Below are 19,554 nucleotides of genomic sequence, written 5' to 3'. Positions count from 1 at the left end.
GTATACACACATACACACATACACACACACACAATATATATATATATATAACACGCACAACTACACCACACACCACACATACACAGAAGGGGGCAATAATGGACATGTGCATAGGCTGCCCTTTCTTTCTCTCTTTGATAGTGTATATACATATCATAACCATGTAGCTTATAATGTAGTTTATCACATCCATAAAAAGAAACTTTGTTTTTCTCACACTCTCTTTCTCTCTTTAACAACAAAAGAGAAGTAGGGAGAAAAATCAAGATTACATAAAAACATGAGGATGTATTGAATAATAAACATAATTCCTTCTCTCACATGTGCACTTGTGTGTATACGTGTATACATGCATAAATGCTTACCTTGTTCACATTTTTGACATATCCAATCAATATCTTCTTCCTCTGCATCAGGGTCAAAGCCAACACAAGCACAATGAAACCTAGAACTCATTAATATGACTCAATGCAGTATTTTCTAAACAACTTACCATTCTTCACAACGATCACATTGAACCATAGGCTTACCATTATACGGCTGTTGACAGATACAGTAAAGCTTTTTAGCTCTTGATTTTTTCTTTTTGTATGTGACTGTAGGGGTTGTGTTGGACGTGATCGAACGAGAACGTGTCACTCTTTGTTCTGATGGTTGTTGTTGCTGTTGTATTTGAGGTTGTTTAAGTAATGAATCAGGAGTTATGAAATTATTAGCATCGACATTGTTATTGTTGTCATGCATAAAATTAAAGCCTAATTCAAAGCCCCAATTGTTGCTATTATTATTACTAGGTTCATTACTACTATTATGGTTATTATCATTACGATCCTCTGTACCATATAAAATGTTGTTGGCTGTAGGAAAGGAATCCGATGGCGTGCTGGTAACTGAATGCCATTCAGATTCATTATGTTGGATAGGGGCTATTCCTTCTGCTGACAGTAAGTTGATCTCATTCTGATCCTGCAAGTTTAAAAAGTCGTCAATGTTGTGAATATCCATAGTTGTTTTACAGAGAGGAAAAAGAAAACTTTTTTTTTCTCTCGCTTGAAATTTTTTAAGTGACGAAATATGATTGGATATATTTTGCTTTGCAGTTGTAATCAAAATAATGTGGTTCATTGAAAAAGTCCTTAACGAAGAGTCTTTCTCTAGATGCTTTCTTTTAGTTTTATTTCTATCTTTAATAGCCGTATTTAGTTCATTTATAAAGAAGAGAGATGGGGAAAATAGTAATGGGCTGATATTATTGGTTAACAAGGCACAGATACACTTACACACACGTTTCAGGTTGACTTTCTTCGGTATTTCAATACATCTTTTTTTCTTAGATACACACAATAATCAGAAAGAGAGAAAGAGATGCCTTCTAATGCTTCACCGCCTTTGGAAGCTTCTTCAGAAAGTACATTTCAAAAAGCATCAACCTCAGCCAATACAAGTCAATCAACTTCTCCAGTAAACACAAATACACCTACCATTCGACCACTTGCTCGAGAGCGACCCTATGCACGCGAAGAATATAACAACAACAACAACAACAATAGCAGACCTCCATCTATACGCTCTGCAGCTTCGTATGGCAGGACGCTTAGTAGACTGACAGCAGGACATCATGCACGTCATCACTCCAACTATTCAAGCTTCAGTACCATCAGCGAAAATGTTTTGCCTTGGACAACGCAAGATATTGGCTTTAATGCAATCTCAGGTAATTCTCAGCAACAGCAATTCACATGAATTCGTCCCTAATTTATTGGAAAAACTAAAACAAAAAGATAAATAAGGTGTTCTGAACGATCCTGCAAAACGCTCTCAAGACGTCTACAAGCCAACCAAGGCAGACATTCCTCCAGTAGCACACGCGACCATTCCTCGGATAAGACCAACTGATTTTGAAACCTACTTGAGCCATATTGGGCCTGTCTTTGAAAGATACAGCAACAATCGAAAGTTACTGAACGCAGCAATACAAGAACAAGAAGAAGAAGAAGAACAACAGGCTCAGGCGATTTCAAAACGAGGCAGAAACCCTTACAGTTTACCTCCTCAACATATATTGTCGAGTGAAAGCCTGTTGGACGACGACGTATCCAAAACACCACCTCGAGAGTTGCCTATGCTCGAGAACGTACCGCCCATTTTTTTCGAGCCCGATTTTCTTCTCGAGAACCCTCAGGTGTTTGACACTGTCTGTGAAGGTGCCAACATTGTCGAAAGCAATAGCGGGCCTGTACTGACCATTCTGCAGGAGAAGTTGTCTTATTATTTGGATACAGTCGAAATTCATCTCTTGCGTGAAATTGAAAATAGATCCTCTTCGTTCTTTGAAGCACTGTCGAACCTACAAGCCTTACATCAACAGACTGTGGATTGTATATCTCAGATTCACACCATTCGACAAAAGATGAAACGGATCCAGGATACCGAATGTAAAGATGGACTAGAAGTCATTCGACTCCAAGTCAGAAAGAGAAACTTGGAGAAACTTTACAACATTACAATGGCCGTAAAGAGCATAAGAGCAGTGCAACCTACGGTCCAAGCATTACTCACTGAAGGTGATTACTTTGCAGCACTTGACCTCATACAGACCACAAAGGACGCCCTTGCTGATCCTGAGCAGGGACTCGATGGTATAAAGTCATTAGCAAATTTCTCAAGCGAGCTAGACGAGATGCAAAAGTCTGTGAGCATCATGATGCAACATGACTTTTTAAGTCTTTTGTTATCTGATTTTTCATTTCACTTGAATAATGTAAAAAAAGAGTTGACCATGTTGGATGTACAAGAGAACACGATCGAAAACGACCTGTCCGAGAAGCTCTTGCGAAACATCAAAGGCCTCATTCGCACCGATACGATGATGTCGACGCTCCAAAATTACAAAGAGCGATTATTGGTAGAGATCAAAGATATAGTTAGGAAACGGCATCCGTTAGGTGGCACTACAGACGCATCCGAGCAGGGGTTTACAAGGCAACTGAAAGCGATGCCCTTTGTTTCCTTTTTTCAGATGCTCCTAAACGTCCTTTCGATCCTCATTCAAGCCATCCTTCGAGCATCTGCCTACCACACCTTGTTCACACCACATCTGTCACCTGAACTCGAACAGGAGTCATCAGATGTTGTCTCTGCTGTTGCAGAACTTGCTCAAGCTCAATGCAGAAAGTTGATTGTATCCAGAAACGAACAAAACGCGCTACTGAATCCAACAGACTTTTATCGTTTATCACATGTTCTCGACACATTTGTGGCTCAGTGCGAGGTGTACTCTGGTGGTCGTGGTCTTCGCAGTCTCATCACGAGCCAACAACGATCGTTTGTTGATCATTTCCACATGGAACGTGTCAAACAGGAGACCCAACTGATCGAAAATGAACAATGGGCCGTAAGCGAGGTACCCTTTGAATTCCAGACGATCGTCAACCAACTGTGTGAGGGTAACGTGGCTCATTTGGTGGATGAAACCGGTGAAGATAAGCAGGAAAAGAGCAGTAAGAAGCATTTAGTGATTGACGGACAGAGCTTTTATGTGGTTGGCTGTACTTTGCTTATACTCAAAATGTTTCAAGATTATACTAAATGTGTTTATAATTTGGAAAATATTGCAATTGATATTGTTCAAAAGCTGATCGAGCTGCTTAAGGTTTTTGTTTGACATTTTATAAAATGGATAATATGCTGACTTTTTTCTTTCTTTCATATAGCTGTTCAACTCAAGAGTCTGTCAGGTCATATTAGGAGCAGGAGCCATGCAATCAGCAGGGTTAAAGAATATTACGGCAAAGCATTTGGCATTAGCCTCACAGTCCATAGGCGTCATGATCGTGCTTATCCCAAAACTGAACAAGTGCATATATCCATTGATTGAACAAAACAACAGTTTCTTTTCAGAGTTTGATCGCATTGTGAAAGATTACTCGAATCATCAAAGTGAAATTCATAAAAAACTAGTGGCAATCATGAACGAACGCTTTAATGCTCACGTAAAGTCAATGCAGTCTATTGAATGGGACGAAGAAGAGGAGATAGAAAGGAAGGCAAATACTTATATGGAAACTTTGGTGACAGAAACAATTCGACTGCACAAGGTGCTCTCTAAATACTTGCCTGTGGATGAATTAAAGGTAAATAGAAAATGTAAAGATCAATTGATCGCTGACACATATTCCAGTTTATTATGTCTCAAGTATTTGATTCTTTTTCAACTCAATTCTCAAAAGAGATATCCAATATTGTCATAAAGACAGAAAAGGGGAAAAAGAGGCTTTTGAAAGATATTGAGTTCTTTATACATCGTCTCGAATCCTTACAGCACGTTGATCCGCCTTCTGATACGATTATAGAAGCAGTGAATGCAAAAAGCTGTGAAAGCACAAAGTAACCCATTATAAAAATAAAATAAAATTTTAATCTCCGCTATTTGCCTTTCCGGACAAGGGAAATGATTGACAAAACCAACAGTGAGCCAGGTGAGGCTGAGATTCCTTCCTTTATTTTTCACGTATGTATCATAATCCATAGTGAAGAGAAAGAAAGAGAATAAAGGAGGGGAAGATTAGGATGAAGAATGAAATGATGGATCAGATTAAATGGATGAATGAATTTTGATATGGATTAGATTGTTTATCAACAAATTTGACATACTCTCTTTGAGTAAAAAAAAGTGTCTACATTATGAACACCACAATGTCATTCTTCATTCTAATCTCCAATTGTGTGTGTGTGCGCGCGTGTGTGTGTGTGTGTGTGTGAAAAAGAATAATGGGGAACGAATAGAGTCCAATGACATGGTGAACTAACATTTCTTCATATGAAATCAACAGTCAAAGATGGCTTCTAACAAGATTGTTAAGAAAGCTGGTGCCCCAGCTGCTAATGAGTTCGAACTCTCCGTTGCTCAAGCCCTTGTTGATCTCGAAACCAGTGTTCCCGACTTGAAGGCTCTCCGTGCTCTTCAAATCTCTGCTGCCAAGGAGGTAATAACACTTACATGATGGTCCAAATCAGTAACTAACTTTCTCTCGACAGGTTGAACTCGGCAGTGGTAAGAAGGCTATCGTCATCTTTGTCCCTGTTCCTAGCCTCAATGCTTTCCACAAGATTCAAGCTAGACTCACTCGTGAGCTTGAGAAGAAGTTCTCTGATCGCCACGTTGTCTTTGTTGCTCAACGTCGTATCTTGCCTGTCCCCACTCGTCGCTCCAACGACAAGCAACCCCGTCCTAGAAGCCGTACTTTGACCGCTGTTCACGATGCTATCTTGGACGACCTCGTTTACCCCACTGAAATTGTTGGCAAGAGACTCCGTCAAAAGGTTGATGGCTCCAAGACTCTCAAGGTCTTCCTTGATGCCAAGGACGCCACTTCTCTTGAATACAAGCTTGACACCTTCTCTGCTGTCTACAAGAAGCTCACTGGCAAGAACGTCGTTTTTGAATTCCCCGCCAACGCTGAATTCTAAAGATGAACACGGATCAAAAATGAAGAAAAGAGGGTGCACGTTTCATGGATTTTGTCTTTTAAATAAAGAAAAAAGTAGCATTTTCATAAAATGAATTATTATATTGAGCTTAAATGAGAGAGGGCGAATTTGAAGGTTATGATATTCCGTGTACAAACTATAGCCCTATTCACATAACAATAATGTCATCCTTTCTATATTCTGATAAATTGCCATGAATTGGGGGAGGGGGTGAAAGAGAGCTGTCAATCAACACTAGGAAAGAGAGCCCGGTTTACAGACCAGTCCGCACCGGACAATTTGCCCTGGGTTATTCCATATTATTTCTCCGCTTGAGTCCACACCTGTTTTTGGCGCTGCAAACAGAAGAGGAGGAAGCAAGTGCCATACAGTGGCCCTCCCTCTTTTTTCTACGCCGTTAGGAATACCCAAAGTATGTATACATCATTTATAAATAACGGATGGATGGATATATATAAAAGAGAACGATGGATGATATATTGAATGGATAAATAATGATGAAAGAGGAGGAGGGGGAGAAGGGGAAGGATAGCGTCCACCATGTTCAAGTTTGACATTAACACAATTCAACTATAGCATGTCCGACCACGAAGAAGTTATTGATAGCCAAGAAGTCGAAGTTGCCGTTGAAGCTACTTCTGGACAAATGTCTGTTGAAGATGCTCTTCAAGAAGTTCTTCGTCGTGCTTTGGTCCACGATGGTCTTGCTCGCGGTTTAAAGGAAGCCGTCAAGGCTTTGGACAGGTATGCCAGCGTGTGTGTGTTTGTGAACATGTGTGATTAAATAGCAATGATTTTATATAGACGTCAAGCTCATTTGGCTGTTCTCGTCGAATCCTGTACCGAATCTGAATACATCAAGTTGGTTGAAGCCCTCTGTGCTGAACACAACATCAACTTGATCAAGGTTGCTGACGCCAAGAAGCTTGGTGAATGGGCTGGTCTTTGCAAGATCGATCGTGAAGGTAACGCCCGTAAGGTCGTTGGCTGCTCTTGTGTTGCTGTCACTGATTTCGGAGAAGAATCCGAAGCTATGAACGTCCTCTTGGATTGTAAGTATATAAATTTCTTTACTAAAACAGGTCACTCATGTCGATCATCTTTAGACTTCAAGTCTCGTTAATTTAGCTCCCTTGTTTGTCACAGTAACAAAGAAGATTGTATTTAAAAATAAAATAAGCCCTTTCTGCTGTATACATTAAGTCTGATACCTATTTTATTTTTTTTGGTGATGTTTTTGAGCTTTGGTGTAGCTTGTTCAATTACAATGTGTTGTAAAGATTAGCCAATACTTTCTGTATGTATATGGCTGTCTTGCTTATTCCCAGGCACGCATCACAAACGTATTTTGGCAACTAAGTTACATAGTTTCTTCATACACGCATCAGTGATATCTAGTAATAAATACATATTATTCTGCAGTCGTCAAAGACAATCATAGACATGTTTCTCTCTTAACCTTTCATTTCAATCTCAGACGTGACTTTTGTCCACAGGAAAACATTTACCTCTTCTTTTTCCCTACTTCATATACACATTTCAATAAATTATGTCAGAAAGAGTAAATCATTTATTCATCAACTGAAGAGAAACTTTAAATACTCATCAAATATCTTTAGGGCGGTCGTGGTCAATATAGCAACCGAGGTGGAGATAGAGGAGGCCGTGGTGGTGGACGCGGTGGTGGCAGGGGAGGCAGAGGAGGCTACCACAACGCTTCACAAGAAAAACCCAAAAAGGAGTCCATCTTGGACTTGAGTAAATATATGGAAAAAAAGATTCGCGTTCGATTTAATGGAGGACGAGAAGGTGAATTGAAAATAACGAAAAAGTTGCATCTATTGTATTCATTAGTTTATTTTCTAGTCGTTGGTACATTGATGGGCTATGATCCTTTATTGAATCTCGTCTTGGACCACACTGTTGAATATCAGCGAGGTACACATGTATATATATGGTGTTAAGCAGTACCTTATATGTAATATAGATTTGGAAACTGGATACGTGACCGAAAATACACGAGAGTTAGGTCTTTCAGTACTTCGTGGAACTGCTATTATTCTGATATCACCTTTTGATGGCATGGAAGAAATAGAAAATCCATTTGCACAATAAATCAGCCAACAAGTTGTGCAAATCATATATAAAGCAAACAGTTGAAAAAGAATAAAAAAGGACACATTTGCACCACAGATCACAGCTGGTTTTAACTGGTTTTTATATGAAAAAAAAAGAGAGAGAAAAGCTATTAATCAAAGGCGATGTATTAAGTCAAGACCTTTTGAAAGCTATATATTGGTTCATTCTTCTGATTTAAAAGTTCTAAAGGCGCAATGAGAATATGTATGACGTTTAGTTTTATCCTCCAGTGGAGATATGAGTAGTGGAGAAGATTATATAGAGTGCATTATTTGTTATATTTGATTCTATTTCGCTTAATCTCTTTTTATTTGCTTTTGTTATTTTACATCAAAGTAGAGTCCTCAGGATCATAGTTATCGTTTATCAATCTGTATACATAAGTTGGTGGCGCTGATCCACTATATTAAAAAGAGTAGTTAGTTAAAGTTTTTTTTAAAAAAAGAAAAAGACTTACAGGTTATGGATGAATAGACTAACATAATCTGGTCCAACATAGTCATAATAAGGATTTGTGATGGTCACCTTATCGATGATTGCTCCTTCCTGAAAGCTCAACACATTCTGTGGAGTCACAGTGACATTAAACGCATCGGCATCATAAGCAAATAGTGGCGATAGTTTATACAGTGCAGTACAGACCAAGACGGGCGTGGAATGATGTTTAGCAGCAGCAGCTAATAGATGAGATCCAGATACAGAGATGAGCGCTCCATTTGCTAAAACTATAAATATACCATATATCAATAAGTTTACAGTTCCTCTGTTATATATATATATATATATATATATAATGATGGCTAACCTGCATGTGCACCCAACACGACCTTATTTACACGAGGCATGGCAGCAAAGATGGCAGAATCAGCAACGACTGTTGTATCAATACCAGCTTTTGAAAGCGCAAGTGCCATCTTATGTCCCTGATATGTAGGGGCTGTTTCTGCGACAATAACCTGAAACTTTCGTTTTTGTGCTGCACGGATCAAGAACTCCTGTACTGTACGTGATTGTCCTGTCGTCATGATCACTTCACTGTTAAAAAGAAAGGTTATAAACACTAGTATTCTTTATATTCATTTTACTTACTTTGCATGGATGAAGTCTAATGCTTGATCAGCAATACCCTTATAGATTGTATCAAGATCCGCAATGATTTCTTCTGTTATTTCCTGAATGATCAATGGCTTCAAATGATATGTGTCCTTGATCCTCCTTTCGTTCTCTTCTCTCTTTTTTTCTCTCACAGTCATATTTGACATATCAGCCAACAGCCTAAACATGGATGTCTGTGTGGTCAGTGTCGGACGTTTCTTGCCAACTGTGTCCTTTGGTTGTTTTTGCTCTTCTATCACTTCTTCTTCTTCTTCTTCTTCGTATTCTTCATCATCACCTTCTTCGTCATAGCTCGAATCTTCTGGTGTTGTGAGTGCTCTGTCATCTGTCTTGAGTTCACCTCTTGATACTTCTCTAATGACTTTAAGTACACGCTTGACAATATTTCCAACCGCAAGTTCTATAAAGACACGTTGGTTTACTTTTTTTTTGAAGAATAAAATATACCATTTGGTTGAGCAGAGGCAAGTCTGACACCTGTCTCAGTGACGATATCAATTAAGGTATTGGCATCTCGCCAACGAGACATGGAAACCACCTGACGCAGAATGGTAGCTGTTTCTTTTGCCACAAAGAACGACCCGACAATTTGTCTTGTAAAAATGAGTTACACGGGCTGTTATTAAGCAAAAAGAAAAAAGCATTTACCTGCGCTTGAGCCTATCAATGAAATCTTCTACTTGTGCCTCAACTTGCTTTGGAAGACTCATTCTATATATTTTTCCTAAATGAAAAAAAAAGTTCCCTTTTTTGCGCCAAAAAATAAACTTTCCTAATTTTTCGCCTGTGACTGCTTAATTCGCTTTTTTTATGTTTGAAATTGCTTCATATGTAATCTTCTAGAGAAAAAAAAGCCTTTTTTCTTTAAACAACAACAATAATAATGGAAGGTTATCAAGGAGCACCCATTCGTCAACCACCTGCCATGACTTACTTGTGTGCTGGTAAAGATATAGAATGCTTCATTTCTTTTTCTTCACTTCCATCTAATTATTAATGTTTTATAGATTGTGGCGCAGAGAATCAATTAAAGCCAAGAGAACCCATTCGTTGTCAAGATTGTGGACACAGAATCATGTACAAGAAGAGAACAAAGAGAAGTAAGTTTAACAAAAAAAATCAGTAAACATGAACTCATACGGTTTCTAGTGGTTCAATTTGAAGCACGTTAATTAAAAAGAAGAAATATATGGCAGTGTTGTAAATAAATAAAAGAAGGGGGAATGTGTAAAAAAGCAAACCTTTTTGATGTTTCTTTTTCTTATTGTATACACTTGAATGCGTATTGAATATAAATAAATAATTTTATTCTGAACACACACTCATATTAAACATCTTCTTTATACATCACGTTCATAAAACAACATGTATGCTTCACTTGATAAAACTACATCCATGTCAACTTCTTCAATTGATTCGTCACTACACCTCCAAAACTTGGTTGCTGGCCTTGGTTTGGTATCTCCCAAAGGACTACGTACTTCATGACCAGTGGGTAGCTTTTTACGTCGATAGGTAACAAAATGACCAGATTCATGATTACCATAATGAGCGATGATAGCACATAACCTGTACTGGATCGCACGATTGACAGGGACAATGGATAAGGAGGGTAAAGCGTTTTGAATAGGTCGATCACCTTCCTTGTTTGACATCAGTGCAATGTTTAATCCTTCTACTTTCTGGCTGTGTGTGAAACGGTGGCCATTAGCCATGTTGCGAAGATAAACAAGGCTAGTTCGACTGGTGCGTGCCTGAGGTAGGATGGGTGTAGCGGGTGGTGAACTTAATGAGGCTGCTGGGTCTGACGTGTTGAGATATCCGTTTGTTGTAAAGGGAGCCAAATCAAGATATTCTGGGAACTGGACTCGACAATGATTCTTTTGGATGATGCCTGATGGATGGTACACAGATCGTGAGAGATGTAAGCAAAGTGATTTAGGTGGGTTAGCAAACATGGTCTGTTTGGTTGTGCATGGAGTTTGAGAAGGGGATACTAAACGAATACCATACTATATATAAAGAACAGTTAGCCCATCCACACTCGGTTATTCTCTTTATTCATTACCAAGGATGCTTCTACGTTGTATTGTAATGCATCTTGTATTCTTCTAATATCTACTTTTAGTACAGATGCTCTTTCATCATCCTTTCCTTCTACTGTAGCCAACTCTTTCATCATGGATTCTAATGTGGCATTCAAGCTACATTTCCTGCATTGGAAGTCATTCAATGTATCCACTTTTGTATATGTGCTCAAACAACTTTCTAATGTACAATTTGGCTAAATAGAGAAAAATATAAGTTTATCATTGTAAAGAAGCGAAAAGAGAGAACTTACAATTTGAGGAACTGTCAATGATATGTTATCAAATGTATGATGTCGAATGGGCGCCTATAAGTGGCACTAAGTTACTCCATAATATATATATTTTACTGCTGTCTTACGGTATATCCACAATTCATGCAACTAACTCTGGTAGCAGCTAATCCAGTGAATGGATTTCTAGGACTACGTCTTCTTGGCCTTAAACTACCTCCAACTGTACAAACAGAGAATGAACTCCACATGGATGCAGATGTACCAAATGAAGAAACAGATGAAGTTTCAAAGTTTTCATTGCTATTACCATCCTACAAACAAATCAATATTTCCTTCTTTCTTTCTTTCTCTAATAATTACATTGTCCCCTGTAAAGCTTTTTACGGTTGCTGCATCTAGTAAAGAGGTTGCATTTTCTTTATATTGAATTTCTTCTTCTGCAGTCAATACGCTTGATATGATTTGAAATAACTCATGCGCATCCTATGATCATATAAATAAGATGCATTCTCTCTCTTCTTTTCCTTACTTGTTGATCACGACTAATAGTTCCACCGAATTTTTGTTGTAAAGCGTTTAAAAAGTCTATGGGTGTAATTGATTGTGGTTTTGCGATCGGACTGTTCAACACTATAAGAATTCTTTTAATCCAAACTGTTTATAAGTTTCATATGCTTTTGTTTACATTCTATGGTTGCATATAAAGCACAGGCAACAGAGGTCAAGATGAATTCGTTTTGAGGAACTGTAGGTGCTGATTCATCGCCTTGTTCATCTACTCGTTCAGCCTATTTTTTACATGTTAAAAAGAAAAAAGAAAAATAAATCATTTGCTTACAAGATATGAACGTAAACTAGACAAGGTAGCAAAGGCCTAGACATTATACAAGAGTCAGTTATTTCTTAAAGGAGATAGAGAGAGATAGAGAGAGGAGAGATAGGGAAAAAGGGGGGAGGATAAGAGAAATAGGAAATACCTGCAAGACAGCATTGACAAAACAGAAATTGCCAGTGTTGGTCAATCCATATATATACTTTCCATCTCGTTCTACACATTTTACGAGTTATTAATAAAGGAAACTATTTTTTCTGTATATATAAAAACCTCTTCTAATCTTGTTTTTTATTCTACGTCTTCTTTTTTTAGATTCAAAACTATTTGTTGATAAGACATAACCAGAAGCGGCCAAAGCAAATCCAGCCACTGCGGCAATAGTTGGCAGATGATAATTGGACGAAGCCATTTTTGTAATCAAGGAGAAAGTAAGGCTTTACAGGATTATGTCAACTATTGTTTATATATATATATAAAAATAAGGAAATAAAATCGAGATGTAAACAGAAAGAGGGAGAAAGTTAGGAGAGTGAGAGAAAAGAAAAATTGACTGTGAGTGTTGAAAAAAATAATGACGGAGTTGGAAACTATGAGTGATATTGGACAGAGAGACAATGGTTGACACAGTGAAAGTAAAGGGATAGCAATAGAAGTAAAAGGGGGAGTAAATATTACGTAGGAGAAGAGAAATATGATATATACATACAGCATTGCCGTAGTCGGTCCTTTTACCCCCTTACACTGATAAATATAACACTCTTTTTTCTTTTCCTAAAGAACTTTTTCTCTCTCTCTCTCTTTTTCTTTCTTTCTTTATACAAAATACTATGTGGTCCATATCTCGTAAATTGAGTTTTATGATGAAGCAAAGATCAACAAAACGTAATCAAGTAAGGCTATATAAGTAATAAGCTATACTTTTTTACGATTGACATACGCACACACATACATTTTAGCCATACTATACAATCAATATAACCAGTAACAATTATCAATGCAAGCTTATGATCATACAACATTTAAATCTATATTACCACAATGACATTGACAGTAGGAACACACACTTGCTTTACCTTAACCCCTTAAAATTCATGCAATCTCTTATAGAGCAGAATCTATACAAGTTTAAACACGGAGAAGAGGATGAATATATGATACTAATCGATGACTCAATCGAAATACCTAAAGTAAATAAAGATAATAGACTCTTTCAATATCTGATTGACCAAGATGTCATGTAAAAAAAGAATAGAAACAAAATATGTGCCATACTGGTGTGTTATGACATAAGAGATCAAGCCTATTTATCTACTATAAAGGGTACAAAAAGAGAAAGGAAAAGAGAGAAAAGGATGATACTTATGCTCACTTTCTTTACTTAGCTCAAATGACAGACTGTGATATCCCTTACTTACTCATAGGTTTTAAAGAAAGCACTGTGTCTGCGATCAGTACACAGACAACCAAACTATACCCTAACGAACAAAGCAGCCATATACTCAAGGATCAACTTGTCCGATTCATCTTACAAAGACAATATCATCTTAGTGGCGTATTTAAGCAAGACGTATCAAATCATTACAAGGAAACACCCGTAGATATAGTACAGCAAGTGATAAATGACGAAGAAAACGATGACATATTTTTACTCGTCTATCGCAAATTCATGACACCCAAAGATCTCTTACAGCAACTTGTGAAGCAGTTTGGAGAATATGATTCACCGCTTACATCAGAACAGGAGAGGTATATGGTGTACTGTATATAGTTGTATTTATTGACGTATAAACGCCCGTACGCGCGTTTCCTTCTTTCAGGATTCTATCAATACTGCACTCCTGGACGTCTTGCTACTGGAACGACTTTTACTGTTCAGCCACACGCAACACACTGCAGTTGTTTCTTGAAAGGATACATGACGTAGAGAGTCCGCTTTATGAGCGAATCGTCGCCCTCACATCAGCAGAACCGCCGGAAGTTGACCGGGATGCCAGCTGGGGCGTATCAGATGATGGAAGGAACGAGACTCTGGGAACGATTTCTGAAGAAGGAGATATATATTTACCGATGCGACGATCCAAATCGACCCAGATAAAACCAAGCGCCACAAATAAGGAGCCTACCAAACGGTTCTCAACACCTGCGATTCCTTTACTGATATCTCCAGGCATAAAACGAACGCTGACCAAGAGAAGGACGCTCGCGAGCGTGCTGAATACGATCACAGTCAAAGACATGGCTGAACAGTTGACGTGGATTGAAACCGAACTCTATTCCAAAATACAACCACGCGACTTTTTAAGACATATTTGGCGTCAGCGACAAGATCAGCCAACTCCGATAGCTGCGTCTATTGAGCACTTCAACTTTGTGTCAGAGTGGATAGCTTCGATGATTGTGAATCAGGATCAAGTGGAAGAAAGAGCATTTGTGTATGAGTACTGTTTGGCTATTGCTGTGGTAAGTAATAAAAAGAAATAACAAATGTGTATATGTATTGATGTCTATTTTGGGCAGGAGCTAGAAAAATTGAATAACTTTAATACGCTGATGGCTGTATTGGCAGGAATAAATAATGCAGCCATTCTGAGGTTAAAGGAGACAAAACATTTGGTATTTGAAAGAAATAAAAAACTGGTTGAAAAGTTTTCTAGACTAGAAAGCTTAATGAGCTCAGAAAGGTATTGTATACAGCCCTTTTTTCATTATCTACTCTAACTTTTATTGTTTTAGGTCATTCTACAATTACCGATGTGCACTAAAGGAGAGATCAAAATCATTCGGTATTCCGTATTTGTAATGAATGATTCCATATATAAAATACGTTAGCTCACATGTTTGGTAGAGGTATTCACCAACAGGATCTTGTATCACTCTGTGAGGCGAACAAAGATCACAAGACTAATGGCAAGATACACTGGCAGAAATTTCGATTGATAGGACAGAGTATCAACGAAGTTATGACACGGTTTGAATCCATGAATGGACGTATTGAGCCCAACCCGTTCATTCTTTATTTTATTGGAAATGAATTAGAGATATTGACAGAGGATGTAAGATAAAAATAACTTTTTTTCCTTTGTTGTAATAGACACTAAGCTCACAATTTAGGAGAGATATGAAAAGTCAATACGACTTGAACCAAGAGAGTTACATAGCTCATTCACTTATAATAATCATCATCATTCTAGTCATCGTTGGTTAATGCTTAGGACATAGCTGATAAAACAAGGCTTGGTGTCACTCTTGTGTTTTGTTGTACAGCAATACATTTTTTTAAAGCAAAACCAAAAAAAAAAAGAAAAAAAAACTTTACTTTACTTTCTCTTTTTCCCTTTCTTTCTTTCTTTCTTTATTTTTTTCTTCTTGTAAATAATGTCTAATACAGAAATAACGTGTTTTATTTATCCAACTACATACAATATCATCTTACCACCTACACCTACATCAAGTGACGATGAATTTGAGAATGATATCAAAAGGGCATCTCTTGCAGACCTTATACCCATAGCATCAGCGGCCCTCAGAGCCAAACAACAAGAACAGCAACAGGAATCACCCTTGGCTAGAGCCATAACCAAAGTCAAGATCGGAGTGCAGACACAAAGGCTAAAAGAAAAATATTTATCCAATGAATGGATACGATTGGCTTTAAATATACCAGTAGACGAATCTACCATTAATGATACCACAATCTGTGCTATGAGAAAGAGAACAAAAGAAATCGTTAGATGGTATGAATGGAAATATAAAAAGCTAAGGTTGTCCATACAAGAACTTGAATCTATCGTTGACGAACTAAGAAAGCAAAGGCTAAGAAGACGTCATCAAGAATAAAACTTTTTTTAAAAACTTATGCTTTATATAATTTGACTTTTTTTCAGATTACTGGCACACATTACAAAATCAATGATAGTTACACTTTAGTTGATTATCAATCTTTTTCTTTATTGTTTCTAACTTGGCGACATGTAATACATAAAGTGATCTTTGTCTTTTTGAGACTTGTATAATGTGATCAACACTATAAATAACACGTAACTGAAAGGCTGTTAAGGTCTCTGGTTTCTTTTCTTTTCTTCTTTAGACCAAAAAGTAAGACCAGCTGCTCCCCAGCTAGCCCTCAGATATGTTGTATTATTTACTCTTGTAAGAAACTGACGCGTAGTATTATAGACAATAAAAAAATTACAATTGCTTTATTTCTTTCATTAATACTTGTATTTAGTTGAATAATCTTTAAGTGACACCACTAAACCTCTTCCTTTTCTTGCACCACGATAGACGATCTAAAACATAACATCAATATACATTTATCCCATTTTATTCTTTTTATTACCTCAATCAAGTCTATCATTTCTTGCTTATCATCCAAAGCCCAGTTAATCTTATTGTTGTTACCTGTTCCCAAATCGATCATAATGTGCTTATTACGGAAGAAGAACATCACAGTACATGGATCATATAATTCATACATCTTGTTAAAATCGGGTACTTCTGTAATATCAACCTAGATTTAAATTTGTCAACAAAGATTATATACATCACGTCTACTTACCAAGTAAATCACTGCAAAATTTTTAACTTTTTCGGCGATGCTATAAAGAATTTCGTCCATTTGCATACAAGTAGGATCCCAATCATGTCCAAAACGAATAACTACCACACGATCCTCTTCTGATAGAATAGCTTGATCTACTTGCCAACCGTTGGTTAAATGAGGTAAGAAATACTTTTATGTGAACATACATTAGTACGGCATCAGTATGATTTTTTTTTTCCTAATATACTTACAGACTAGTATAATTAAAGTTAAAAGATTAGTAAAGGTGATTATATTTATCTTTTTTTTTCTTACCATCTTTTCTTGATCAACTAATAAAAAGAGAGAAAAAAAACTAGTTTGTAGAAAAGAATAGAAAAAAAAAAAAAAAATAGACACACAGCATTAACAGCAAAATACAGGTCATGTGACCAATAGAGTGTAAATTACAATGCAACGAGATATTTATTAAGTGATTGTTATGATAAAGATGACGTTTCATCCTGGTATAAACATAATCGACGTATTTCCTGTAAATCACTTTCATTTAATGCAAATGTTTTTCTAATCCCCTGAATGTCTGTGTGTGTTTGGTAGTGCACTCTGTGTAGGACAACAGTGGGTACCTCTTGAACTGGCCAACTCACCATCTCTAAATGATTAAGAGATTCACACTCTTTGAGTATATTAGTTACATCATTATAATTACAGCCTGAGTGCCGGATGACAAGTCGTTGTAGGTGTGTAGCGTGTTGTGAAATAGTCTTGATGGTCTTACTGCCTTCACATCGAATGGACAACTGCTCGAGCTGAGGTCCATAAGTCATCACTGCCTGACAGAGCGTTGCTTCTTTCACTTGTTGCAGTGAGACAGAGAGTTGTCTGATACGTAAACAAGATGTTTGCATGATCTGAAGTGCAGTATCATTTGATAATGGCTTTCTATTATGGTTTGCACCAAGATTGATATTGATGAGATTGGGAACACATCGGAATAACCGCTCGATAGCCTCTACGGTAAAATCGGTCCACATCAAGTTTAAGTTGGTGATGTGATCAAATATCGTGTTGCTGTCTTCTTCATCTTGTGATTGCACGAGTTCACAGTACTGGATGTCTAATAGGTTTACTTGAGGTAAGGTGGATAGGATGTGCTGGATTTTATTTACAGATAGTGCCATATAATCCCGAATGTACAACTGGCGAGCTTTAGGTAATTGTGAAAATATAAGCTTCCAATAGTGATCATTTCCCCCTTGTCGACACTTTAGGGTGACTGCTTGTGTATTCTGCCTGGCTACTTGCCTTAGGTAACTATTTCTTTTGAATCCTTGCTCTAGTTGCCTTATTTGTATACGATGCCCCAAAACGATGTGTTTATAGAGAATGGGTAGGAATATCTGATAGCCCAATTTACATGTCAGACAGAGCTGTGCTATGTATTCTCTCGATAAATATTGAGCTACGTTTTTTATCAGTTCCTTTGGTAACTGTATAAGCCTCATTGTGAAAAAAAAAAGGTTATATAATCATAAACAGTTTTATAAAGAAAGAGAAAAGAAGAAAGAAATATAAAACATAAATGGGAATAATACACTTCGGGAATTAAATATTCGTCCCTACATTCAAAACTGTTCGCTTTACATATTCCCTTTTTTTTGTTGTTCAATGGATAGGTACATAAAGTAAAAAAAAAAAAAAAAAAAGGGGGGGGAAGAAGTATCCATAGCTACCATGTTGCATAGTTTCCTCTCTCTCTCTCTCTGTTTCTGTCTTTGTCTCGTTCTTTTCATAGTACCATTCCTGTTACACTGAGTTGTACGACTGGTTTATGCAACAAAGAAAGAGAAACTCGGCTATTTCCGGTTACTTTTAAATTAAGCCAAGTGTGTAATAAGCTACTTCATTACGGCTGACTAAGTAATGATAGTCTTTATCATTTAAATAAAGCTTTAATTTAAGAATTTGTAAGAAATAAAAAAAAAGACAGTTGCGATCTTAATGGGCGGTGTTTTAATATTCATTTTTGCTTATTTTAAACCTGGTCAAAATCACTGTATGATTATCTCAGTGCTCTTTACAATCAATTGTTCACTCATCCTTCTCTTCCTCTCTTATTAACATTAAGAAAATATCTGTAGCGTATAATATAGAGCCAAGATGGCTGCACTCTCTTTCTTTTCTCTCTCTCTCCCTCCTTTCTAATTATTATGCATCTATCATGACCAGAATATCTTTGTCTTGCTACAGCCCATCTCCTTAAATGCATAAAGGATATAACAATCAAATTACCCTAGATGCTGTGTGTAACATATGCATAAAAAAGATGAAGATGCTCAATCATGAAAAGTATGTCGCTTAACATGTGCGTCAAGTCATTCTACTATAGTTCTCTAACAGCTGACCCTGCTTCATCCACTTTCATTAATGTGCGTAGAGCATTACATTCCATTAATCAGCAAGATGCATAAATTACATCTCAAAAACGAAGGAGTGGGATTCCATTATCCTAAATTGTTTTCCGATGACCCGTCGTTTATGAGGTCAATAAAGCTTTTCATCTTACTCTGCTTAGAAAGTTTAAAAGACAATATGAGGCCCTTTTATAAAAATACACTAAATATAGAAAGCGTCTCCTAACCACAGAACAGATAAGCTACTTTACTCCTCTTCAGCACAACTATCCCTTCTTTTAAAGATTAAAATAAACTACCTCTACATTAAGCATGAAAGGGTATCCTGACTGATAAAGCCCCTCTTTAACTTTTTTTTTTGCTATAGAATGATAGAGTAATCTTAAATAACAGTATGTAGGTCAAAACACGTCTTTTTTTTCTTTCTCTCTTTTTTGCCACAAGGAAGTCATCATCAGTCTACTAACTTAGCTTACTCCTCTCTCTCTTCCTTCTTTTCGTTAGGCGCGCCAAATACCTGTCGTTTGGATATTACACGTTTCTATATAGCCGGTATTAAGGAGCTTTCGGATCAATTCCACCGATGCAAAGACACACAAAGGAGAAAGATAGAGGGGAACGCCACAAGTATCATAAGCGATACAAGTCACACTGACAACGTTCATGTATGTTATTTGTGATTTTGTGCTTACAC

At 37.2% G+C, this 19,554-nt stretch overlaps 12 protein-coding genes across 12 annotated transcripts; 7 read left to right on the top strand and 5 right to left on the bottom strand.

Moving 5' to 3' along the window:
• Positions 1-317: 317 nt before the first annotated feature.
• On the bottom strand, positions 318-1,005 carry RHIMIDRAFT_248693 (uncharacterized protein; the record flags this gene model as incomplete). The annotated part of the gene is made up of 3 exons (XM_023610550.1): positions 318-328; positions 366-445; positions 494-1,005. The coding sequence occupies 3 exons, from the start codon at positions 1,003-1,005 to the stop codon at positions 318-320; spliced, it is 603 nt and encodes a 200-aa protein (XP_023469251.1).
• A 360-nt stretch (positions 1,006-1,365) lies between these two features.
• Positions 1,366-4,390, top strand: RHIMIDRAFT_234886 (Vps54-domain-containing protein; the record flags this gene model as incomplete). Its single annotated transcript, XM_023608249.1, has 4 exons — positions 1,366-1,714; positions 1,791-3,652; positions 3,714-4,133; positions 4,181-4,390. The coding sequence occupies 4 exons, from the start codon at positions 1,366-1,368 to the stop codon at positions 4,388-4,390; spliced, it is 2,841 nt and encodes a 946-aa protein (XP_023469250.1).
• A 448-nt stretch (positions 4,391-4,838) lies between these two features.
• Positions 4,839-5,671, top strand: RHIMIDRAFT_223854 (40S ribosomal protein S7; the record flags this gene model as incomplete). The annotated part of the gene is made up of 2 exons (XM_023607490.1): positions 4,839-4,985; positions 5,038-5,671. The coding sequence occupies 2 exons, from the start codon at positions 4,839-4,841 to the stop codon at positions 5,467-5,469; spliced, it is 579 nt and encodes a 192-aa protein (XP_023469249.1). The 3' UTR covers positions 5,470-5,671.
• Positions 5,672-6,067: 396 nt separating this feature from the next.
• RHIMIDRAFT_234884 (L30e-like protein) lies at positions 6,068-6,613 on the top strand (the record flags this gene model as incomplete). The annotated part of the gene is made up of 3 exons (XM_023608248.1): positions 6,068-6,234; positions 6,295-6,542; positions 6,597-6,613. 3 exons carry the CDS (start codon positions 6,068-6,070, stop codon positions 6,611-6,613), a joined length of 432 nt encoding a protein of 143 aa, XP_023469248.1.
• A 426-nt stretch (positions 6,614-7,039) lies between these two features.
• On the top strand, positions 7,040-7,605 carry RHIMIDRAFT_234883 (U6 snRNA-associated Sm-like protein LSm7; the record flags this gene model as incomplete). Its single annotated transcript, XM_023608247.1, has 4 exons — positions 7,040-7,051; positions 7,110-7,299; positions 7,357-7,428; positions 7,478-7,605. The coding sequence occupies 4 exons, from the start codon at positions 7,040-7,042 to the stop codon at positions 7,603-7,605; spliced, it is 402 nt and encodes a 133-aa protein (XP_023469247.1).
• A 349-nt stretch (positions 7,606-7,954) lies between these two features.
• Positions 7,955-9,455, bottom strand: RHIMIDRAFT_286730 (nagb/rpia/CoA transferase-like protein; the record flags this gene model as incomplete). The annotated part of the gene is made up of 6 exons (XM_023613410.1): positions 7,955-8,030; positions 8,087-8,354; positions 8,435-8,664; positions 8,719-9,145; positions 9,193-9,338; positions 9,394-9,455. 6 exons carry the CDS (start codon positions 9,453-9,455, stop codon positions 7,955-7,957), a joined length of 1,209 nt encoding a protein of 402 aa, XP_023469246.1.
• Positions 9,456-9,628: 173 nt separating this feature from the next.
• On the top strand, positions 9,629-9,917 carry RHIMIDRAFT_234881 (polymerase II polypeptide K, 7.0kDa; the record flags this gene model as incomplete). The annotated part of the gene is made up of 3 exons (XM_023608246.1): positions 9,629-9,689; positions 9,753-9,845; positions 9,895-9,917. 3 exons carry the CDS (start codon positions 9,629-9,631, stop codon positions 9,915-9,917), a joined length of 177 nt encoding a protein of 58 aa, XP_023469245.1.
• A 168-nt stretch (positions 9,918-10,085) lies between these two features.
• RHIMIDRAFT_234880 (cysteine proteinase) lies at positions 10,086-12,312 on the bottom strand (the record flags this gene model as incomplete). The annotated part of the gene is made up of 10 exons (XM_023608245.1): positions 10,086-10,757; positions 10,814-11,029; positions 11,087-11,140; positions 11,194-11,379; positions 11,429-11,551; positions 11,598-11,698; positions 11,754-11,856; positions 11,907-11,942; positions 12,046-12,116; positions 12,174-12,312. 10 exons carry the CDS (start codon positions 12,310-12,312, stop codon positions 10,086-10,088), a joined length of 1,701 nt encoding a protein of 566 aa, XP_023469244.1.
• Positions 12,313-13,223: 911 nt separating this feature from the next.
• RHIMIDRAFT_272756 (ras GEF) lies at positions 13,224-15,213 on the top strand. The gene is made up of 6 exons (XM_023612345.1): positions 13,224-13,649; positions 13,721-14,363; positions 14,421-14,584; positions 14,637-14,699; positions 14,749-14,956; positions 15,015-15,213. The coding sequence occupies exons 1-6, from the start codon at positions 13,291-13,293 to the stop codon at positions 15,120-15,122; spliced, it is 1,545 nt and encodes a 514-aa protein (XP_023469243.1). The 5' UTR covers positions 13,224-13,290; the 3' UTR covers positions 15,123-15,213.
• A 23-nt stretch (positions 15,214-15,236) lies between these two features.
• Positions 15,237-16,010, top strand: RHIMIDRAFT_272754 (uncharacterized protein). Its single transcript, XM_023612344.1, has one exon. The coding sequence runs from the start codon at positions 15,279-15,281 to the stop codon at positions 15,738-15,740; it is 462 nt and encodes a 153-aa protein (XP_023469242.1). The 5' UTR covers positions 15,237-15,278; the 3' UTR covers positions 15,741-16,010.
• Positions 16,011-16,056: 46 nt separating this feature from the next.
• Positions 16,057-16,802, bottom strand: RHIMIDRAFT_272752 (4A/4B type thioredoxin-like protein). The gene is made up of 5 exons (XM_023612343.1): positions 16,762-16,802; positions 16,721-16,723; positions 16,462-16,635; positions 16,243-16,413; positions 16,057-16,192 (listed from the first exon to the last, which is right to left on the bottom strand). The coding sequence occupies exons 1-5, from the start codon at positions 16,762-16,764 to the stop codon at positions 16,115-16,117; spliced, it is 429 nt and encodes a 142-aa protein (XP_023469241.1). The 5' UTR covers positions 16,765-16,802; the 3' UTR covers positions 16,057-16,114.
• A 20-nt stretch (positions 16,803-16,822) lies between these two features.
• RHIMIDRAFT_272751 (uncharacterized protein) lies at positions 16,823-17,997 on the bottom strand. The gene has a single exon (XM_023612342.1). It carries the CDS (start codon positions 17,625-17,627, stop codon positions 16,926-16,928), a length of 702 nt encoding a protein of 233 aa, XP_023469240.1. The 5' UTR covers positions 17,628-17,997; the 3' UTR covers positions 16,823-16,925.
• Between the last annotated feature and the right edge of the window lie 1,557 nt (positions 17,998-19,554).

This window comes from Rhizopus microsporus (assembly GCF_002708625.1).
Source record: "Rhizopus microsporus ATCC 52813 unplaced genomic scaffold scaffold_3, whole genome shotgun sequence".
Lineage (NCBI taxonomy): Eukaryota > Fungi > Mucoromycota > Mucoromycetes > Mucorales > Rhizopodaceae > Rhizopus > Rhizopus microsporus.
The sequence above is the reverse complement of the archived record's forward strand: the minus strand, read 5'-3'. Positions and strand labels throughout refer to the sequence as shown.